Source organism: Artemia franciscana, chromosome 15 (assembly GCF_032884065.1).
Source record: "Artemia franciscana chromosome 15, ASM3288406v1, whole genome shotgun sequence".
In the NCBI taxonomy this organism is placed as follows: Eukaryota; Metazoa; Arthropoda; class Branchiopoda; order Anostraca; family Artemiidae; genus Artemia; species Artemia franciscana.
The window spans coordinates 3101399-3124994 of record NC_088877.1 but is presented as its reverse complement, the minus strand read 5'-3'; the positions used below and the strand labels follow the sequence as shown (position 1 = coordinate 3124994).

At 35.4% G+C, this 23596-nt stretch overlaps 2 protein-coding genes across 6 annotated transcripts in view; both read right to left on the bottom strand.

The window, feature by feature from the left end:
- LOC136036707 (zinc finger protein with KRAB and SCAN domains 1-like) overlaps positions 1-23596 on the bottom strand; it is a 264716-nt gene that overhangs the window by 106969 nt on the left and 134151 nt on the right. The window lies entirely within an intron of this gene.
- Positions 1-23596, bottom strand: part of LOC136036706 (uncharacterized) — a 42833-nt gene that overhangs the window by 12923 nt on the left and 6314 nt on the right. For 3 of the 5 annotated variants that reach the window (XM_065719028.1, XM_065719029.1, XM_065719031.1), the window contains exons 2-3: positions 9455-9592; positions 7028-7185 (exon numbers count right to left, since the gene is read on the bottom strand). In XM_065719028.1, coding sequence (XP_065575100.1) covers positions 7028-7185; positions 9455-9557 — 261 coding nt within the window. In that variant the 5' untranslated portion in view covers positions 9558-9592. Of the gene's footprint in view, positions 1-7027; positions 7186-9454; positions 9593-21537; positions 22059-22677; positions 23585-23596 lie in introns of those variants that run through there. The other 2 variants (XM_065719030.1, XM_065719032.1) reach the window with 2 other exon arrangements.

The following is a 23596-nucleotide window of genomic DNA, read 5'->3' as shown; positions in this document are numbered from 1 at the left end:
AGTTTAGGGTATCAGTTATAGTAGTATATGCCCCCATTGAACCAACTGATGGAGATACTAGTGACTCAGATGAATTTTACTTACAGTTACAGGAGCAAATAGACAGGGTACCAGGTAGAAATATGGTGTTTTTGCTAGGAGATTTTAATGCCCAGGTTGGTAGAAATAGGGATAGATGGTATCCTAGCCTAGGTAAATTTGGTGTAGGAAAAGAAAACAGTAATGGCTATAGGCTTTTGCAATTTTGTAGGTATAACAACCTAGTTATAACCAATACGGTGTTTGGTCACAAAATGGCCCATAAGTTGACATGGTATTCACGTGATGGTAAGACAGCAAACCTTATTGATTATGTTATTGTAAACAGAAGACTAGCAGGATCAATACAAGATACTAGGGTGTATAGGAGTGCCGTTATTGATGTTAAAAGTAAAGATCACCATCTAGTAGTGTCTAAGGTTAATTTAAAGCTGAAATTTCGGAAGAGTAACTCCCTCCCGGAAAGTTATGATGTTGGTAGACTTCAGGATGAAAATTTGAGAAAAAAAATTCCAGGAACAGTTGAGTACTAAACTTGAGGGTTTAAAATTTGACAATGTGGAAGATGGATGGAATAATTTCAGAAAAACAATTTGTGAAGTTGCTGATGGCGTCCTAGGGAAGAGTGCTAAGACAGCAACTAGGAATATTAGTGAAAAGGCTTTAGGTTTAATAGAGAGTAGAAGGGGTTTGTATAAGAATTATCTGAGCGATAGGTCGTATGAAAACAAAAGGAATGTAAAGAAAGTGGAGAAAGCATTAAAATATGAACTAAGGAGATGTGAAATGGAGGCGATGGATAAAATTGCTGAGGATCTGGAAGATGCGGCTAGACGGCATAATAGTAAAATATTATACTGGCATGTTAATAAATTGAAAGGGAGTAGCCGATCCGGACTAGTCCCAGTTAAAGATAGAAATGGGGCCACAATTAGTGATAAGGAAAAAGTTAAAGAAAGATGGGTGGAACATTTTGAGAATGTGCTAAATCGAGATACAGTTGCAGGAAAAGATATAGATGAAAATGAAAAAGTTTGTGATACCTTGGATGTGAAGGAAGATTTGTTTAGTGAGGAAGAATTAGCGACAGTACTAGAAGGATTAAAAAATAATAAGGTCCCAGGTGCTGATAGTATGATTAATGAGTTCCTTAAATATGGTGGCTCTGAGGTTAGGAATAAGCTACTGAAGATTATGAACATGATTTTTGAAAAAGGGGAAGTACCCAATGATTTTAGGAAAACCTTAATTAAACCACTGTATAAGAAAGGTGACAAGAGTGAATGTCGTAATTATCGAGGCATTAGTCTGGTCTCTGTAGGTAGCAAATTACTGAGTAATATGATACTTTTTAGACTGAGACATGCTGTAGACAAAGTTTTAAGGGAAGAACAATGCGGTTTTAGAAAAGGTAGAGGATGTGTCGACCATGTTTTCACTCTTAGGTTAATAATTGAGAAGTCCCTTCGTTGTCAAACACCTTTGGTCCTTAGTTTTATCGATTATGAGCAAGCTTTCGATTCTGTTGATAGAACAGCGTTAACAAAGGTCTTATCGTTATATGGTATACCAGAAAAATACATTAAAGTGATTTGCGCTATGTACGAGAATAATACTGCTGCGGTTAAGGTAGGAAATGAGGTTAGCAACTGGTTTTGTATTAAATCAGGAGTTAAGCAGGGTTGTGTTCTATCCCCCTTTATATGGATCATTTTGATGGACTTCGTCTTAAGGAGCACAGGAAAGGCAATTGGAGACCATGGAATCAAATGGGGAGGAAGAACGCTCCTGGACTTAGATTATGCTGATGATTTAAGCATATTAGATGAAAGTGTGAGCAAAATGAATGAATTTTTAGAGGTTTTACGATTTCAGGGTGCTAAAATAGGCTTGAAAATTAATGTTAAGAAGACTAAGTCACTAAGGCTAGGAATAAGTGAAGATGAACAGGTGACCTTAGGTAACGAAAAGATTGATCAGGTTGGGAGCTTCAGTTACCTTGGTAGTATTATTAGTAAAGATGGTGGGAGTAGTGAAGATGTTAAAAGTAGAATAGCTAAAGCTCAGGGTGTTTTTTCACAGTTAAAAAAAGTTTGGAAGAATAGAAAGATAAGCCTACAAACCAAGATTAGAATATTGGAAGCTACAGTGATGACAGTGGTCAAATATGGCTCTGAAGCATGGACACTCCGAAAAGCAGATGAAAATTTACTAGATGTTTTCCAGAGAAATTGCCTACGGATTGTTCTGGGTACCCGGCTGACTGACCGTATTTCAAACAGTAGATTGTACGAAAAGTGTGGTTTAATCCCGCTTTCTGGGGCTATAATGAAAGAAAGGTTGAGATGGCTAGGCCACGTTCTACGGATGAAGGATGACAGATTACCAAAGATTGTCCTTTTTGGCCAACCGTCTGGGGCTACACGGAAAGCAGGTCGTCCTTGTCTGGGTTGGGAGGATGTCATAAATAAGGATTTAAAGGAAATGGGAACTTCCTGGGAGGGTGTAAAGAGGGAGGCTTTAAATAGATTAGGTTGGAGGAGCGTGCGTAGCTGTGTTGGCCTCAGGCGGCTTGGTGCTGCAGTGAGTTATTAGTAGTAGTAGTAGTAGTTTACAGAGCAGCTCCACCGGAATTATGATACTGGGATTGCTGGTCAATATGTTTCTTGTAATTCGAAGTACCTATTTAGAGATGATGCTAATCTCAGAATAGTGGTAGTGATTCCGAAGACCTCAAAGTTTTCCACCTTAATTGTCAGGAGTTGCATTCATCTTTCAATTTTATTAGCGAGGTCTGTGAACCTTCTATTTTTCAGGTTATTGGTATCAGGGAAAAATGGCCTAATGAGCAGAACTCGGCTACACTCTACAATACACTCTATACACTCTACAATAAGAATCGTCAGATTAGACAACAAGGAGGAAGAGGAACGTATATTGATATCCTTATACGGATATCCGTATACATTGATATGCGTATACGGAGTGATATGGAGGTCAAGGAGGCACACTCGTGCCTCTATAAAGAGGCGAACCACGACAATGTTAAGCGATCTTCGGTTCCAGTGGTCGCAGAGGGATGGGGAGGGATGCATTTCGTAGCCCGAGCTCCAACTAAGAAACCTGCCAAATTTCATCCCCATCCAACTTTTCCTTCATGGGGAAAATCTGGCCGAAAGTTTCGACCCGTCAACCCCAGCCCCCCTTTAACGTTGTTTGATCGTGCTGAAATTCACAATTTAAGGTCCCCTAGGGCCCAAGAGCTTATCCCCGAAATTTCAGCTCGATCCGATAACTCCTTCCCTGTTTTCCAGAAACCACGCATAGCCACTTAAAGTTCATGTTCTTTTTTTTCCTCGACGCCTACAGGTCACAGCCGACATCGGATCGGGGTGTACGAAGACTCATTCGATGCGGAATTCTCCGAGTAAGTGCCCTTGAAAGTTTTGTAGGAAAATCTTAACCCTCCGAAAGTTTCGACCCCCCAACTCCATCCCACCCCTTTAACGTTGTCCGATCGGGCTGAAATTCACAAGTTAAGGTCCCCTACGGCCCAGGAGCTTATCCGCGAAATTTCAGCTCGCTCCGATAACTCCTTCCCTGTTTTCCAGAAACCACGCATTAGCTACTTAATTAACCCATTTCTCCATAAGAGCCCATGTTAATTTGAAACTTTTAAACGTTATCTAAAAGTTATATTTACACACATGCAAGTGGTTAGCTCAGTCGGAAGAGCGTGGGACTTTTAATCCTCGGGTCAAGGGTTCAAGTCCCTTACGGGCGGTTTTTTTTTTTCACAAGATCAAAATAAAAGTGTATAATTTTTACAACACCTGGACAGCTTATCATTTGAGAGATAACAGAATATTAGCTTCTTATGAGCAAAAGAAACATTTCGGTCATTCAATCTATTTTTTTTCTATTTTATACAATGATTTAAAAGCGGGGGGGGGGGTCGGGGGACGGCAGCCACCCCACTTCCTCTCCTAATTCCTGTACGAGGAGTACAGGGATTATTAAATTACATCCACCATGGATTGTAGAAAAACGTACAGAATTAATATGAAAAAAAAATTAAACCTGTACAAAAGGGTCTTTAAAAGCGGGGGGTTTGTCTCTCCTAATAGTCTTCTTATAGTCCTAATAGTCTAATAGTCCCATGTGAATTTTTGAAATTCTTAAAAGTTACGAATATCAACATTCAAGTACATCAAAATAATCAGCTCGGCATGGCGAGAATGACTGCAAGCATCATAAAAATCCAGCTCCATTCCAGAAATTAAATTATGTAATTGGAAATTCTCCTTGATTGGAAATGTTTTCCAAATTGAACGCAGACGCCATCTAGCATATCAGAAATGAACTTCCTAAACGCCATCTGTCCTTTTTTGAGAGAAAATTCAAAATTTATCTGGATAGAATTGTATCAGCTGAACTTGGGCCAAGTTAGGTAAGAGAGATCTGATGATATTAAAAACAATATAGCTGAGGAGAGAATGAAAAATCCATATAAAAATCAACCCGTGTGTAGCAGTTTAATTTTGAAATAGAATATAACAATTCGAAATTTTAGCAGATCTCGACAACGATGAAATAATCGATGAAAGTGCCGAAGTTTCATCTGTTCCTAGTGTGACTATTGTGCAAAGTTCTGAACAAGTCGTTGTGAAACCTTTTATACAAAAACGACCTCAGCCATTCACTCGTCTTCAACGCCCAAGTTTGCCAAGAAGAATCAATGACTCACCTCTTTGTCAAAGACAGCACCAACCCACTCCAGATCCACTCCTAAGTGAAAGTGATTCTGACTATTATGATGAAAGTGATGATGAAGTTGTTGACAATTTTAAAGAAAATAAATTAGAAAAAGTCAAGACTGTGAATGAACGTGTAAGATGCTTCGATGTGGGCAATTTCCCCCATTCTGGTAGCTGTAAAAAATTTATAAATTGTGCACGAGTTGACTCTGGAGCTGTAAGATACATGTCCAAAAGAACTGACTTTTGACCCTGTTGGGGGACTTTGCAACTGGGGCAATCCTCAGCGACGTCCGAAATAAGTGTGATATAAATATGCTTTAAGTATATATTTTATAGCCTTTAAGTGCTCATTGCCAATTTTTAGGTGAATTTTCAAATGTTGTGAAGAAGTTTAAGTTTTTCTCGATTTAATAAACCATGGATATTTACTTATTTTATATAAATAGCTGCTAAATATAAATAATATATAATTAATAATAAATAATACTATAATTACCTAAAGATGTTTCCTATATGAGAAGGCATTTTTAGAATAAATTCTTTATTATAGGCTTTTGGACGTAGCGATCAAAATAAAAGTGTATAATTTTGATAACACCTGGACTGCCTATCATTTGAGAGATAACAGAATATTAGCTTCTTATGAGCAAAAGAAACATTTCGGTCATTCTATCTATTTTTTTCTATTTTATACAATGATTTAAAAGCGGGGGGGTTGGGGGGCGGCAGCCACCCAACTTCCTCTCCTAATTCCTGTACGAGGAGTACAGGAATTATTAAATTACATCCACCATGGATTGTAGAAAAACGTACAGAAATAATATGAAAAAAACTTCGTTTTCTTAAAGAGTTAAAGAGGCTGCGTCCCAAAGTCGAACCTTAAAACGTACAGGAATTAGGAGAGGCAGCTTTTAAAGACTCTTTTGTACAGGTTTTTTGTTGTGGGGGGACTTCATTGTTACTAATTACAAGTTTCGGCGCAATGGTTCTCCTGTCCTCTTGTGTTTAACATTTTTCGAAGTTATTCCATTATTCATTCATTTCAATTTTTGTTAATTAAAAGAGGGCCTTTCCGAAGCCAAGAGCGGGGGGTTAGGCGGGCGGCAGCCCCCCACAACAAAACTTGTACAAAAGAGTCTTTAAAAGCGGGGGATTTGGGGGGTGGCAGCCCCCCCAACCGCCTCTTCTAAATCCTGTACGTTTTAAGGTTCGACTTTGGGACGCAGCCTCTTTAACTCTTTAAGAAAACGAAGTTTTTTTCATATTATTTTGGTAAGAAGTGATCTAATATTATATCAAGAGATGTTATTTGAGCCACTTTTCCTTAAGCCAAAAGATGATTACGTTATAGTACTATATAGACCACCATCTGGGTCCATACCTGCTTTCATGGATCTTTTGGAGAAAAAATTGGAGAAATTACCGCCTTGTTCACACCCTTTTTTCATGCTTGAGGACCTCACCATTGACCGGCATGACATGAATTTGAATACTCCCATGAATTTTCTAAATCTATGCATGTCATACGGTTTGTTCCCTACTATTAATATTTGTATGCACGTTACATCATTAACGTCAAAACTTTTTTATTTTTTTTCTAATTTAAATTTTTCGTATCCAGCTGCTATTGCAACAGATGTATCTGACCATTTTGTGATTTCGACAGGTTTTAAACTTTGCATCCCACGAAAGGAAAGTTCCTGATTTAAAATGACTGGGTTCCCTGTCTTTACCCAGAATAATCTCGATAAGTTTAAACAAGGGATTCCAGACATTGACTGGAATAATTTTGTTGAAAATACAGATGATATAAATATATGCTTTCAAAAATTTTATGATAAACTATTTTTGGTTTTGATTAAAACTTTTATTGAAAATTGGACATGGTCAAGAAAAGATTCCTGGTGCTGATCCACCTCTCCAACTAACTTTAATGTTTAAACTACAACCGAATTGACCCATCTAGCTACAGTAAGAATATTGTTTGAATATTGAATTTTCAAATTCAAGTCTCAAATGTTTAAAATTGCAAATGTTAGTCTATCAAGCTCTTTTGCATTACCGTTGCCACTTAAGTCTACTTAAATCATTCAAGTCTTTATTCTTATGCTTACGTCATCTAAGTCTTCGCGTGCTTGAGTCACTTAAGTCTCCTTTAGATTTAAAAGAGAATTAAGAAGAACATCTTTAGTGAATTTTCTTTATTAATAGTAAAAAAACGATTTTACCGTTAAAGAGGGCAGTTTCCTTTTTGTAGAATCGACCTGAAGAAGACCTGTATATTCTTCACCAATTGTCTGCCTTTGAGCTAGTGTAGTAACTGAATAATACAGTAATACAGCTAAAGCTTCAATATGTTGCGAGTATTTTACTGAAAAAAGTCTATCTGAAAAAAAAAAGATAACTGAATAATAAGACAATACAGCTAAAGCTTCAATATGTTGCGAGTATTTTACTGAAAGAAGTCTATCTGAAAAAAAGAATATAACTGAATAATACAGCAATACAGCTAAAGCTTCAATATGTTACGAGTATTTTACTAAAAAAAAGTATATCTGAAAAAAAAGAAGATAACTGAATAATAAAGCAATATAGCTAAAGCTTCAATATGTTGCGAGTATTTTCCTGAAAAAAGTCTATCTGAAATAAAGAAGATAACTGAATAATACAGCAATACAGCTAAAGCTTCAATATGTTTCGAGTATTTTACTGAAAAAATTCTATCTGAAAAAAAGAAGATAACTGAATAATACAGCAATACAGCTAAAGCTTCAATATGTTTCGAGTATTTTACTGAAAAAATTCTATCTGAAAAAAAGAAGATAACTGAATAATACAGCAATACAGCTGAAGCTTCAATATGTTGCGAGCATTTTACTGAGAAAAGTCTATCTGAAAAAAAGAAGATAACTGAATAATACGGCAATACAGCTAAAGCGTCAATATGTTGCGAGTATTTTACTGAAAAAAGTCTATCTGAAAAAAAGAAGATGACTGAATAATAAAGCAATATAGCTAAAGCTTCAATATGTTGCGAGTATCTTACTGAAAAAAGTCTATCTGAAAAAAGAAGATAACTGAATAATACAGCAATACAGCTGAAGTTTCAATATGTTGCGAGCATTTTACTGAGAAAAGTCTATCTGAAAAAAAGAAGATAACTGAATAATACAGCAATACAGCTAAAGCTTCAATATGTTGCGAGTATTTTCCTGAAAAAAGTCTAACTGAAATAAAGAAGACAACTGAATAATACAGCAATACAGCTAAAGCTTCAATATGTATCGAGTATTTTACTGAAAAAATTCTATCTGAAAAAAAGAAGATAACTGAATAATAAGGCAATACAGCTAAAGCTTCAATATGTTGCGAGTATTTTACTGAAAAAAGTCTATCTGAAAAAAAAAAGAAGATAACTGAATAATACAGCAATACAGCTAAAGCTTCAATATGTTACAAGTATTTTACTGAAAAAAGTCCATCTGAAAAAAAGAAGATAACTGAATAATAAAGCAATATAGCTAAAGTTTCAATATGTTGCGAGTATTTTACTAAAAAAAGTCTATTTGAAAAAAAAGAAGATAACTGAGTAATACAGCAATACAGCTAAAGCTTCAATAAATTGCGAATATTTCACTGAAAAAATTCAATCTGAAAAAAAATAACAGTAATGTTCTCTTTGGGAGCCTATGATCCATTTGCAGGTAACTAACAAGTTAAAACCCTTTGTATAGGTTTGAAACACCAGCAAACCCAAATAAATTTTAAACATGATTTCACCGTTCTGTGGGGGTGTGTGGTGGGGTAAATCAAGGATACTTATTTAAACTCCAACCTTCTCTCTCCTTTTTGCAGCTACTAACCCGCCGTATTTGTTGCACTTTAAGATGCGTTAACTAAAGAACTAGTCAAACTTTAAAATAAAGAGGAGGCTTGATGGAGCAGCTCTCCACGCATACAGGATAATTTCAGTCTGTTGAGTCTTATTTTTTGTTTCCTTTGAACGAACCCTATTTTTCATTTATTTCATAACCTTCAGCCACTGATAGGCTACTTATTTAAATTCTGACCCCCCTCTCTCCTTTTTCATTTCCAATGAAATGTCTCCTTTTTGCAGTTACTATCCTGCTGTATGTGTTGCATTTTAGGATCCTTTAAGTAAAAAACTAGTAAAACCTTAAAATAAACAGCAGCCTGGATGGGGCAGCTCTCCACACATACAGGATATAAAATGTCTTAAAATGTCTTAAAAATGTTTTCTTTTTTTCGTTAGAACAGACACTATTTTTCTCTTATTTGATCATCTTCAGAGCTGTTTGACATAACATTGAAGTTTCTACTCAGTAGCAATTTATAAGTAATATTTTGTCAAAAATATCACATTTTTGACAAAAATTTCCCCAAAAAGAAAAAGTTCCTCCCCATGGAAATTATTTGCAAGCCTTTTCACATTACCTCTAAAATTGACTGAATGGTAATTTTGTGGGTAGTCAGTAACAGAGAAGAATGTGCGGAATTCAATCTCTCCCCCTCTCCCCTATCGTTTCCCCCCACAAATGTTAGTGTTTAAACTAACGCTATAAGAAGCTGTGAACTTGTACAGGTTAGTTTTAAAATAGAACACTTATGATAAAATTTACTGCATTTCAGCTTACCTGAAAAACCTGAGCATGAGGAGATAAGAAAGTTTTTAATTTGATTGATAGTGTTCTGGTCTTTTTGATTTGATCGAACAACAGGGGCACAATCTGCTTCCATTTCAGTTTTCGAGCAATTTCAGCAATTTCCACATCCTAAAAGACGTACGCTTAAGAACAAACCAAAGATGACTAACTATTAAATTAAACCGTTGTGTCAATAGCGATGTAATATTATTAAACTCAGGTTGTGACACAACTTACTTTGGAGCCAAATTTGAAAAGACACTCTTGATTTTACACAAGCTTAAGTTATTTTGCTGTGTTTTGAGAAATTTATTAAAACATCAAAACACAAAAAAAAAACAATAAAAAAAGAGAAAAAAATACATAACAAATACTATAGAATTCAATTTACAACTCTGTCCCTAGAGACCTCAAAAAGGTCTGTTTTAGGGTCAATTCTCATTATAATCATTATTTGAATTTCAAACATGCCTAGATTTACTAACTTTAGTTAATAACAATTAACCATTTAACTACAGACACAAAAATACTCATTTAAATTTTGGGCATCTATATTATATAACTTTACATGATTATAAATCAATAAGTGAATTGCTAGGTCTGGCTCCTAATAAATACTTTCCTAAATATTGTTTATTGATTGAATTAAAACAAGAGCTAGGAGCTCATATGGCACTTGTGACTAGGTCAAAAGAGCCAAGAGCCAAGAGCTCATATGTTGAGCTCTGGCAAAATTCCAAGAATCAAAAGATTGCTTTAAAAGGAAAATCAGAGGCTTAACGCCTTTCAGGATTTAAAATAAGAGTTCTGAGTCACTAGGTCCTTCTAAATATCAAAATTCATTAAGATCCGATCACCCACTTGTAAGTTAAAAACACATCAATTTTTCTAATTTTTCCCCTTCCACCAGCCCCCCCAGATGGTTGAATCGGGGAAAACAACATTATCAAGTCAACTTGCGCAGCACCCTGACACGCTTACCAATTTTCATCGTCCTATCACGTCTAGAAGCACCAAATTCGCCAAAGCACTGAACCCCACTCCCAACTCCCCAAAGAGAAAGGATCCGTTCCAATTATGTCAATCACGTATCTATAACTTGTGCTTATTCTTCCCATCAAGTTTCATCCCGATCTCTCCACTCTAAGCGTTTTCCAAGATTTCTGTTTCTCCCCTCCAACCCTCCATGCCCCCGGATCCAACCGATCTGAATTGAAAATGCAGCATCTGAGACATAAGATCAATATATCAAGTTTCATTAAGATCCGATCACCCGTTTGTAAGATACCTCGATTTTCACATTTTCCAAGAATTTCAGTTTTCCCCTCCAACTCCCCCCAATGTCACCAGATCTGGTCGGGATTTAAAATGAGAGTTCTAAAGCACAATATTCTTCTAAATATCAGATTTCTTTAAGATTTGATTTCCCGTTCGTAAGTTACAAATACCTCATTTTTTCTAATTTTTCCTAATTACTCCCCCCACCCAACACCACCAAAGAGAGCGGATCCGATCCGGTTATGTCAGTCGTGTATCTTGGACTTGTGCTTATTCTTCCCGCCAAGTTCCATCCTGATCTCTCCACTCTAAGCATTTTCCAAGATTTTACGTTCTCCCCCATCCCCCCCCCAGTGTCACCGGATCCGGTCGGGATTAAAATAAGAGCTCTGAAACACGATATCCTTCCAAGCATCAAATTTCATTAAGATCGATCACTTCTTCGTAAGTTAAAAATACCTCATTTTTCGAATTTTTCAGAATTCACCCTCAACCCCCCCCCCAACTCCCACAAAGAGAGCGGATCCGTTCTGATTATGTCAATCACGTATCTAGGACTTGTGATTATTTTTCCCACCAAGTTTCATCCCGATCCCTCCAGTCTAAGCGTTTTCCAAGATTCTAGGTCCCCCCCCGCCCCCAATGACATCGGATCTGGTTAGGATTTAAAATAAGAGACACGATATCTTTCCATATATCAGATTTAATTCAGATCCGATCACTCCTTCGTAAGTTAAAAGTACCTCATTTTTTCTAATTTTTCAAAATTAACCCTTCTCCCAGCTCTCCCAAAAGAGCGTATTAACCGTTTAACCGCTAAGGTTATGTCAATCACGCATCTAGGACTTGTCCTTATTTTCCCCAACAAATTTCATCCCGATCCCTCCACTCTAAGCGATTTCCAAGATTTTAGGCTCCCCCCCCCCAACGTCCTCGGATCCGGTCGGTGTTTAAAATAAAAGCTCTGAGACACGATATGCTTCGAAAAATCAAAATTTCATTAAGATCCGATTACCCGTTCGCAAGTTAAAAATACCTCAATTTTTCTAATTTTCCCTATTTAACAATTCCACCACTCCCCCCTCCCCACCCAGATGGTCAAATCGGAGAAACGACAATTTCTAATTTAATCTGGTCTGGCTCCTGATACGCCTGCCAAAATTCATCGTCCTAGCTTACATGCAAGTAGCAAAACCAGGCCAGAGAGACAGATCAACAGACTGACCAACCAACAAAATTTAAGATTGCTATATGACACTTGGTATATATATATATATATATATATATATATATATATATATATATATATATATATATATATATATATATATATATATATATATATATATATATATATATATACCAAGTGTCATATAGCAATCTTAAATTCTGTTGGTCAATCCACCACCCTCGCCTTGAATTTTTCGCAAAGTTTCAGCCTCTGTAACCACCTCAATCATACCTGAAAAGTCCCAAATAATTTAGCACTAACATCGCTATTACAAAATAAAATCGATAATGATACATATATAATAAAGTATATATAATATAATATATATTATATAACATATAATATATATATATATATAACATATAATATATATCTATATATACATATTTATATATATATATATATATATATATATATATATATATATATATATATATATATATATATATATATATATATATATATATATATATATGATTGAATGGATGAGTAGGGTTAAGGCCACATTCAAGTGCTGGTCTATATTAGTCACTAATTTAGGAAAACAGTCTTCCTTTTCTCCTTCTGTCTCTCTTTCTTTTTCTTTTTTTTATGTGTTTGTGCTGTTGCATCGGTGATTCCTCTTTTCATATATATATATATATATATATATATATATATATATATATATATATATATATATATATATATATATATATATATATATATGTCCCTTGTGTTACAACTGCAGACAATATACATAGCTAGGTCCCGGTGGCATTGCCGCCATGCCCCAGCACGGCACGTGGCAGGCTTCTATATATGGATTCTCACTGTCCCTTGTGTTCTATTGCAGTGTTTTCAAAGATATTTGATTATTAAAGCAAGTCCAATTTCTAACAATGATATCTACTGAGCCTCTAAGTTCTGGTTTTCTTTTTTAAGGTTTTTGAATTCTTGTAATCCCTTGTTTTTTAATTTTAATTTTTTTTTGTTTTTGTTTTCTCTTTTTTTATTTTTTTTTTAATTTTTTTTTGAATTCTTAACTGCGTAAAACTTGTGGATATACCTTGTTTTGCGTTGCTCTGGTGTTTCCTCCTGGTGTTCCCTTTTTGGTGACATTGTAGAATAATTATACACACATGGCTTTTGTAATACATGCCTTCTTTTTTACTATCTTTATCAGCCACAAGCCTGGTTTCGCGTTGCGGACATGACGTCATTTATTTTAGTTTCTTCTTTTTTAGTTTTCTTTTTTTAGTTTTTACTCATTTTTAGCTTTTTTAAGTTTTTTCTTTTTTTTAGTTTCTTTTTTCTTTTATTATTTTTTTTTTTTTTAGTTTTTTTAGTTTTCTTTTAGTTATTTTGTTTTTCCAGTTTTTTTATGAAGACCGTTTTTAATTCTTTTATTTTTTTTAGTTTTTTTTATATATTCACGTCATACTTAGTGACAGACAGACGGACGGACAGATTCAGTGTCTACATTTTGACTGAAGAATTCAGATGCTTTGAACCGAACTAATCAGGAGTTTGACAGACTCATATCCGAGGAACACGAAACATGAAATTAGGGGATATATAATTTATTTACTAAGGCACAAAAGAGGCGGTAAGCAGACAGGGAGAAGGGATCAGGATGAATAAGGAAGCTACTAAGTGGTGGTTGTGTTGAGAAGGTATTAATAATAGAATGCTAATTGCTCATTTTATGACTAACAATATTACTAACACTTATGCCAAAAATCAAAACATGCATTGATTCAAAAACGTTCAAAAATTAAACAAAAAAACAAGTTTTTTAAATGAAAGTAAGGAGCGACATTAAAACTTAAAACGAACAGAAATTACTCCGTATATGAAAGGGGCTTTTCCTTCTCAACGCCCCGCTCTTTACGCTAAAGTTTTTTACTGTTTTAAAATGTAGAGTTAAGAGAAAGAGTCAAACTTTAGCGTAAAGAGCGTAATCATAAAATTTTTTATGAAAGCAATCTGTAAAGTTGTTGAAGTATCTTAGGGCAGACATTTAGGATCGCAGCTAGGAATATTGGAGAAAACACTTTGTGTTTAATAGAGAAGAGAAGGGGCTTGTGTAAGTGTTATCTGAATGGTAAATAACATGAAAACAAGATGTGTGTAAAGAAATCAGAGAAAACTTAAAATATGAACTAAAGAGGTGAGAAGTGGAGGTCATACATAAAATTGTCAAGGATCCAGAAGATACAGCTAGACAGCATAAAATATTATATAGGTACGTTAATAAATTGAAAGGGATTTTTTATGAAAGCAATTTGTAAAGTTGTTGAAGTGTCTTAGGGCAGACATTTAGGATCGCAGCTAGGAATATTGGAGAAAACACTTTGTGTTTAATAGAGAAGAGAAGGGGCTTGTGTAAGTGTTATCTGAATGGTAAATAACATGAAAACAAGATGTGTGTAAAGAAATCAGAGAAAACTTAAAATATGAACTAAAGAGGTGAGAAGTGGAGGTCATACATAAAATTGTCAAGGATCCAGAAGATACAGCTAGACAGCATAATAGTAAAATATTATATAGGTACGTTAATAAATTGAAAGGGAGTAGTCAATACTACTCCCAATTAAAGATAGGAATGGGGCAACAGTTACTGATAAGGAAGGAGTTAAAGAGAGCTGGGATGAACGTTTTGAGAACATACTAAACCATTATAGAATTACAACAAAAGATATAGAGGAAAATGAAAAGATTTTGACACCTTAGATTTGAAGGAATATTTACTTTATGGGGAAGAATTAGCAACAGTACTAAAACAACTAAAGAACAATAAGGCCCAAGGTGCTAATAGTGTGGTAAATGAGTTTCTTTGATTTGGTGGCCTTGTGGTTAAAAATTAGTTACTGAATATTATGAATGATTTTTTGAGAAAGGGGAAATACCTAGCGATTTTAGGGAAAACAAACCTGTATAAGCAAGGTGACAAGAGTAAGAGGGGGAATTGCAAAGATTTTAGCCTTTTTTTATTAGGTGGCAAATTACTTAGTATGAAGATACTTTTTACACTTACAGATACTATAGACAAAGTTTTAGGAGAAGGACAGTGCAGTTATAGGAAGGATAGAAGATGTGTTGACCTAATTTTCACTCTTAGGTTAATAATTGAGAAGTGCCTGAGTCGTCAACATCTTCAGGGGGAACCTAAAATCATGGAAAACGCTTAGATTGGAGGGATCGGGATGAAACTTGGTGGGACAAATAAGCGGAAGTCTTAGATACATGATTGGAACGGATCCGCTTTATTGGGGGGCGGGGTTAATTCTGAAAAATTAGAAAAAATGACGTGTTTTTAACTTACGAAAGAGTGATCAGATTTTCCTGAAACTTCATATTTGGAAGTACCTTGTAACTCAGATCTCTTATTCTAAATCTCAACGGGATCCAGCGTAATTGGGAGGGGGACAGTTGGGGGGACCAGAAATCTTAGAAAATACTTAAAGCAGTGAGATCAGGATGAAACTGGATGGGAAGAATAAAAACCTATCTAAGATACATGACTGACATAACCAGACAGGATCTGCTCTCTTTGGTGGAGTTTGACGAAGGGGGGGGGATTTGGAAAATTGAGGCATTTGTAACTTATGAAAACGTGACCAGATCTTAATGAACTTTAATAATTAGAAGGATCTTATGCTTTAAAGTTCGAATTTCAAACCCGACCAGATTCTGTGACATTGGGGGAGTTGGAGGGGGAAACCGGAATTCTTGGAAAACATAAGAATTGGGGTATATTTATCTTACGAAAAGGTGATTGGATCTTAATGAAATTTGATATTTAGAAGGATATCGTGTCTCAAAGGTCTTATTTTAAATCCCGACCGGATCTCGTGAAATTGGGGGGAGTTAGGGGTGGGGGAGCCTAAATCATAAAACGCTTAGATTGGAGGGATCGGGATAAAACTTGGTGCGAAAAATAAACAGAAGTCTTAGATACGTGATTTACATAATTGGAGTGGATTCGCCCTATTAGGGGTGGGGTAATTCTGAAAAATTAGAAAAAATGACGAATTTTTAACTTAGGAAGAAGTGATCAGATCTTCATGAAGCTTCATATTTAGAAGGACCTCGTAACTCAGATCTCTTATTTTAAATCTCAACCGGATTCAGCGTAACTGGGGGGCAGTTTGGGGGACTGGAAATCTTAGAAAGTACTTAAAGCGGTGAGATCAGGATAAAACTGGATGGGAAGAATAAAAACCTGTCTAAGATACGTGACTGACATAACCGGACCGGATCTTCTCTCTTTGGTGGAGTTGGGGGGGGGAGGTAATTTTGAAAATTGAAGTATTTATAACTTAAGAATGGGTGACCAGAGCTTAATGAAACTTGATATTTAGAAGGATCTTGTGCTTTAATGCTCTAATTTTGAATTCCGACCAGAACCTGTGACATTAGGGGGAGTTGTTGGTGGAAACGGGAATTCTTGGAAAATGTAAAAATTGGGGTATTTTTATCTTACGAATTTATCTTACGAATAGGTGATCGGATCTCAATGAAATTTGGTATCAGTTCAGTTCAGTTCATTCGGGTTTATTAAAAAAAAATTATAACAATCATAACATACTTAATCTCTCATCTCTATGCAAAAACTGCATGCTGAGTCCCATATCACCTCAAAAATAAATACGCACTATGGCTCTCCCTCCACTTCTCGATACAACCATGGCCCCTACCAAAAAAAACATCCTTACAAGTCCCCACCTCTTCATCCAGGAGCAAACCACTCCGACCCCCACAAAAAAACTCAATAATAGGTAAAATCACTTTTCTAATTAGATTCATTATTCAAATTAAACTAATTCAAAACAAGATAATTTTTTATTCTCTTTTTGAAAGAACCAAGGGAGCTCCTACCTCTCAGTTCAAGCGGTAGGGTATTGTAGGCCTTAGCACAGACGATGTCAGGCGAAAAATCCGACCTCACTGTTGGCGTATTTCGAATATGGATCTGTGCAGATAGTCTTGTAATTGGAAGACGCTGTTCGGATACCAAACGGAATAGATTCCTAAAAGGTGGTGGAAGCAAGCCGGAGAGGAATCTGAAAGCAAAAACCAAGCAGGAAAGCTCAAACAGCGATTTCAGCGAGAGATAATCTTCTGTGTGTTTGATGATCTTCAAGGCATTCTTGTGGATGGAATCCAGTTTTTTCAGATGGGATTTGAATGTTGATTGCCATACCATTGCGCAATACTGTAAGTGGGGTCTAATGAGTGCATTGTAGAGAAGGGTAAGGGTTTTACGTGGGAATGTTTGCTTCAATTTTTTCATGATACCCAGATTCCTTGAAAGCTTTAATTCTACAGCATGGATGTGAGGAAGGAAAGAAAGGTTTTCATCTACTATTACTCCTAAATATTTTGCACATCCATTTACTGGTCGTTGAACCTTTCCACGAGACGTCACAATTCCTGTTATTTCTGGGTGAAGGGTTCCTACCCTAGAAAATAGTAGGATGCAAGATTTTTCTACATTGATGACAAGTTTGTTGGCATCCATCCACAGATAGGTCTCTTCTATGATGTTTTCAAGCTTCCGCTGGAGTGAAGGCATATCAAGTCCGCAGCAGGTAATTGTAGTGTCGTCAGCGAATGCTATAAGTTCATCTTGCTCGTTAGTAATGTCCTCAGATGTTTGATCAAAGCATAGGTTACAGCATTTTTGGTCGTCATGATTCGGATTAAGGATACGAGTTAGGTCATTTACATGGACTAAAAACAAAAGAGGACCGAGGATTGATCCTTGGGGCACACCAAATTTCACAGTAGTGTCGTTTCTTGGGTCGTCACCAATGTAGATGCACCTATTTTGAAGGTAAGATTCAAACCATTGAAGGGCTATCCCCCTCACGCCAATATGTTGCAACTTTCCCAGTAAGATTGTATGATCCATGCTGTCAAATGCTTTCTTGATGTCAATCAATATAGCAGCTGGCAGAAGACCTGAGTCAAGTGCTCTGTTGATGAATAAGCTTAGGGATGCCAGAGCATCTTCTGTTGAATGACCAGGTCTGAAGCCGAACTGACGACTATTAAAAAATCCTTTTTTTCGAGAAACTGGTAAAGTAGTCTTTGTAAGGGTTTTTCAAAAACTTTTGAAAAAACAGATAATATGGATATGTGTCGGAAATTTGATGGATCGTCATGAGGACCACCTTTATGCAGAGGGATTATTCTTGCTTTTTTTAGTATCGAAGGAAAAACACCACTTCTTAGAGACAGGTTTATCATATAAGTTAATGGCTCTAGGATAGAAGGGAGGACTGCTTTCAGGGCTTTCGTGTGTATCCGGTCAAATCCAGATGCTGATGTGCCTTTCAAGGTCTTCACAATTAGCTCTACTTCAGTTGATGTCACAGGAATTATTGCCATTGATTTGGTGCATGCTGAGCCAAGGTAATGCTTGTAGGGTTTGTGGGGACTTTTCGCAGAATTAGATGTAATTCCTCCTATCCTTGCGAAAAATGTACTGAGTTCTTTTGGAACCTGAGTGAGTTCCATAACAGCCTCCCCGTTGACAAAAAGTCTGGAAGGCAATTCTGCTTTCTTATCATTTGGTCGCAAAACCGAATTAATGACCTTCCAGACTTTTCGTCCATCCTTCCCACTTTCAGATATTTTATTATTCACATAAATTCTTTTTGCTTTTCTCAGAACTGAATGAAGGCATTTCTTATACGTCTCATATCTCTCTAGGTTTTCTCGGCTTGGGTGGTTTCTGTAATTTGCCCATAACTTATTTTTCTGATTTATGCATATGAGTAAGCTTTTGGTAACCCGTGGGCTACCGTAATTCATGTCTCAGAGCTCTTATTTCAAATTTCGACCAGATCTTTTGACATTGGGAGGAGTTGGAAGGGGAAACCTTGGAAAACATTTGGAGTGGAGGAATCAGGATGAAGCTTGGTGGATAGAATAAGCAAATTTCCTTGATACATGATTGACAGAACCTCACTGGATTTGCTCTCTTTGGGGAAGTTGGGGGGAGGGGTTCAGTGATTTGACAAGTTTGGTGCTTCTGGACGTGCTAGGACGATGAAAATTGGTAGGCGTGGTTGATAAAGTCATTCTCCCAGATTCGACCATCTGGGGGGGGGGCTAAAGGGAGAGTAAAAATTAGAAAAAAATAGGTATTGATAACTTACAAGTGGGTGATCGGATTTTAACGAATTTTGATATTTAGAAGGACATAATGACTCAGAGCACTTATTTTAAATCCTGACCGGCATTAAGCCTCTTAAATCAATCTATTGATTCATAGAAATTTGTTAGAGCTCATACCATATGATCTTTTGGCTCTTAGCTCTTCTTGCCTTGTCACAAGTGCCATATGAGCTCTTAGCTCTTATTTGGTTTCTTGGACTTTCTTTTTTGCAAAGTGGGGTGGTTTTTACAATATTGTTTTTCAGGGGATTTGTATAATAGAAAGTAAACGTATGAAAAATTGCAAAGATTATCAATTTAAGTTTCGGATTTTGGTGAGGAAATAGTAACCACTTAACTGCCTTTTTTAATCAAATTAAAACCCTGCATTATATGACATATCACCTCCTCTGTTTATCCTAAAACATTAAAATAAAGGCCAAGCTCTTTAGAACTTTAATAAAGTATATACTTAAGATTAAGTATATGTGTCAACATACTCCTTTAAAGGTTTGAGTAATCATTTAAGAAGAATTGATTTTTGACAAATCGATTACAAAAGAAGGCAAATAATCATGTGTTTCGTTTCTAGCTGGTATAGATGGGTCTCTGAATTATCAGTTTCAAACAGTGAAATTGCATCAATTTTTTTCGAATATTTTCTAATAAAACGTTGATAAAAAGTGGAAATTCAGAAAACTTGAGTTAACCACAGAAACAGAATGCAACTACAATATTACTTCAGAATTTCTCACCATCTCAATACCAACCAGTCACAAAATATAGCTATGCTTTTGTATACGGGTTTCATATATTTGTCAATAATATTGTCTAAACTGCTAAATATACTGCTAAGGAATTTTATACTTATTTTGATACATGCCATCCAATCATATTTCCATGATTAGTTTTTTGCAAATCCAGAATTTTAACAGGGAAGTTCTCTTACTTAATTCTAAATCTGAGTCAAATCAAAATTTTTATTTTTGTGCTCAACAGACATATCAAGACTGAAATGTTTGAATTGAATATCTGAATGTCTCAAGATAGAAAAAAATTTAGAAATCTTCACAGTTTGAAACCCTGAGAATTTAAATCACCTATCAAATACAAAGATAACAAACACATGCTTATTTTTTTCAAGGAACATTTCAAATCAGATACTTAGTTTGAAGCACATACCTAAATGTATATTTACTACAGTTCATATTTGTCTGATGACTTTGGTCTTTATTTGAATATTTTAAGATGAATAGAAGAGAAATACTAACAAAGAGCTTTAAATAAAAATGACTCTAGACTGACAGGACTAGCCATTATAAACGTTCACTAAAATTTTAAGGTAGACATCAACGATGTAATAAATAGATATGGTGGAGGTGGAAATAGAGAAATCTACTGTTCCTTATAAAATTGTGAATTCTGTAATTTAAGTGAAATATATCAAACTTTATAAAGTTGAAAGATATGCTACATATTTATGAAAGTAAAATTTTGATTAGTAAATTTTTGAGATTTTGTCAAAGTTGACAGTGTATATTAAAACACTATTTTTAGAAAGGAAACAGTGATTAGTTAATGTTTTATTGCCTATACTTAAAAATTCTTGCTTTAAATCTCTTCTATACATTCCTATCTCTTTGCTCTGTTTTTCTTGTTACACACCCAAAAGAACTAGCATTTAATCTTTAATGTATCTCTTATGAATATACAATTTGCTTCTATATCTTCATATCCTACCCTTAATTACTATCATATTTACTAAGCAATGTTGCAAGGATAGGCAACCTGCTAAATGGTTTGACCTATACAAATAGTCACAAAGAGTGCACCACCCCAAAAGATGGTTCAAGACCTTTTTCTTTTTCTTTTTTAAACAGTTTGTGGTAACAAAATGTAGTAAAGAGCAACCCGGCTCAATAGTAACCAAAACTATAAAAAATGGAGTTTTTATGCCAATAGTTACATAAGAAGAATTGCACTTTAATGCTGATTTTAAATATATAAGTTTCATCAAGATTAGTCTTACCCAACAAAAGCTACGAGCCTGAGAAGATTTGCCTCATTTTAGAAAATAGGGGGAAATATGCCATAAAAGTCATACAATCTTAATGAAAGTCCGACCATCAGATTCAGCGTATCAGAGAACCTTACTGTAAAAGTTTCAAGCCCTTATCTACAAAAAATTAAGTTAAAAAACAAAAAGTTTATTGAAGCAATCTATTACCCCCCCCCCCCTGTCTAAAGAAAACAATGGATCCATCTCTGATGAAATATGTTACAACAAGAGACTAGAGCATCTCCAGCTACCAAAACTTGGTTTTGGACACAACAATAGTTACATAATTTGGGCCTATATGTATAGTACTCAACCAAATAGCCCCCTGATTATCAAACATTCAAAACAGCAACTTACAAGAGGCCAATCACATAAGGTGTCAAAAGATCCAGTTAACAAACAAACATGGCAACATTTCTTCACCAAGTGTGATGTCAACAATTGGAATAGGAAATATGATTGAGACTGGTCATCCCATTTAATTACCTACTGATGCCAACCTCATCAAAAGAGTGTCTTGCTGGGAGGCTGATAATGATTATCACGCCTATTTATCTTGTATACTCTATCTGAATTTGTTGTTGCACATTGATGTCAGCTTTAAACCACTAAAGAATGGTCATTACAGGCCATCTTGTGGTCACTGCTACTGAGTGGGCTTAAATTGCATCTCACCAGCAAACCCCTCTTACAGAATGTCACTGGGTCCTAGCACAGTGATGATATTTCATCATCCTTAACACAAAGCACAGCAGATCAAGTATGGACCTTAATTTTGTCTCCAAAGTGCAAATTAAGGTAAATTTACTATTTAACAGCAATGCATAATTTGACATTCTTTGTTGATTTTAGAAGACAAGATCTGTAATTTATCTCTTTTATGCTGCAAAAAACAATCAACTATTAACACCAAAAAATATAATGCCAGTATGAGAATTCAATTTAACTGTTATAATTTGATTCATGTAAATTACACAACTGTGAAATATCAACATATCATTGAACTTCAAATCAAAAGATGCTTTTATTTTAGATTTATTAGAAAAAAAATAAGAAACAAGGTGTCACTTTAAGGCCTTTGAATGCTCAAAATTAACTTCACAAGGATGGGAATTAGTATATTTGGAAAGAACTAAAAAGCAAATCAAGAGGTGTGCTCTTCTTCTAACTAGCAAATTAATTGGAAAAAAGGAAATGTATACATCTAAGGTCTGACCTATAAATGACCTTAACCAAAAATTCTTCCAAGTTCATCATTTGGGTTAAATTCTAGATGACATACTTTTGGTTATCTTGGAAAATAGTTGAGTTATGTGAATAAATCCTTCAGTATCAAATCCTTAATGATGCATCAAAAAGGTGAAACCTACCTCCATTCCTCCCTCACTGTAAAAAGCACTGACTTTTGACAGTTTTTGTGTTATTAAAGCAAAGGCTTTAGAAATAGGCTTACAGCTTAAATGAAAGATAGCAAAGAGATCCTCATTCAGAGCTTACCACAATTTAAACTCCACATTTGTTTCAAGGTAAATTTGGACTTAGGTAGCCCATACCTTCACAGGATATACTTTAGCCTGTAGAACAATCCTTGAAAATTTCATTTTCCTAACCTAACCCCTTTCTGAGACAGCAAGAAGTCACTCAACTAGAATTTTACCAAGATAAACTACTTTTTACTATCTTGGAAGGTAGTTAGGTTAGGAAAATGAAACTTTCCAGGATGGATCTACCAACTTAAGTAACCTATGTCCTGGGAAGGTATTATGAAGTAACACTGTTCAATCCTTTTCCTGGTAAAATTCTAGTTAATTGACTTATTGTTATCTCAGAAAGGCTTTAGGTTAGGAAAATGAAACTTTCAGGGATGAGTCTACAGGCTAAAGTATGTCCTGGGAAGGTATTTTGAAGTACCCATCTCTACTCCTTCTCCCTCTAGAGGGCCCTGACGTTTAATGACCTTAAAAATATGTGTATTATAAAAGTGAAACCTTTCAAAATAGATCTTCTGCTTAATTGAAGTATAACAAAATTGTTTTCAGCTTCATAACTTTCCTCAATCCCATTTTATAAGCTTTTAAAGATATGCAAATACAGTTCCTAAATTAAAATAAACTTTGATATGGCTCAAAATTCTACTCAAATAACAGGAATGCATTTTCAGAACTAAAGGCAGAGAAAAAGCAACTAGAAACTAAAAATTAAGGTAAAATATTGTTTTGTCAAAATTTCAATAGGTATAGGAACTGTCATGTAGGCTAAATTTTAGGGACCTCTGGAGGGAGGAGCAGTGGAAGTGGCTACTTAGAAATACATTCCTGGGACATACTTTAGCCTGTAGACCCACCCCTGAAAGTTTCATTTTCCTAACCTAACCCTTTTCTGAGACACCAAGAAGACAATTAACTAGAATTTCACC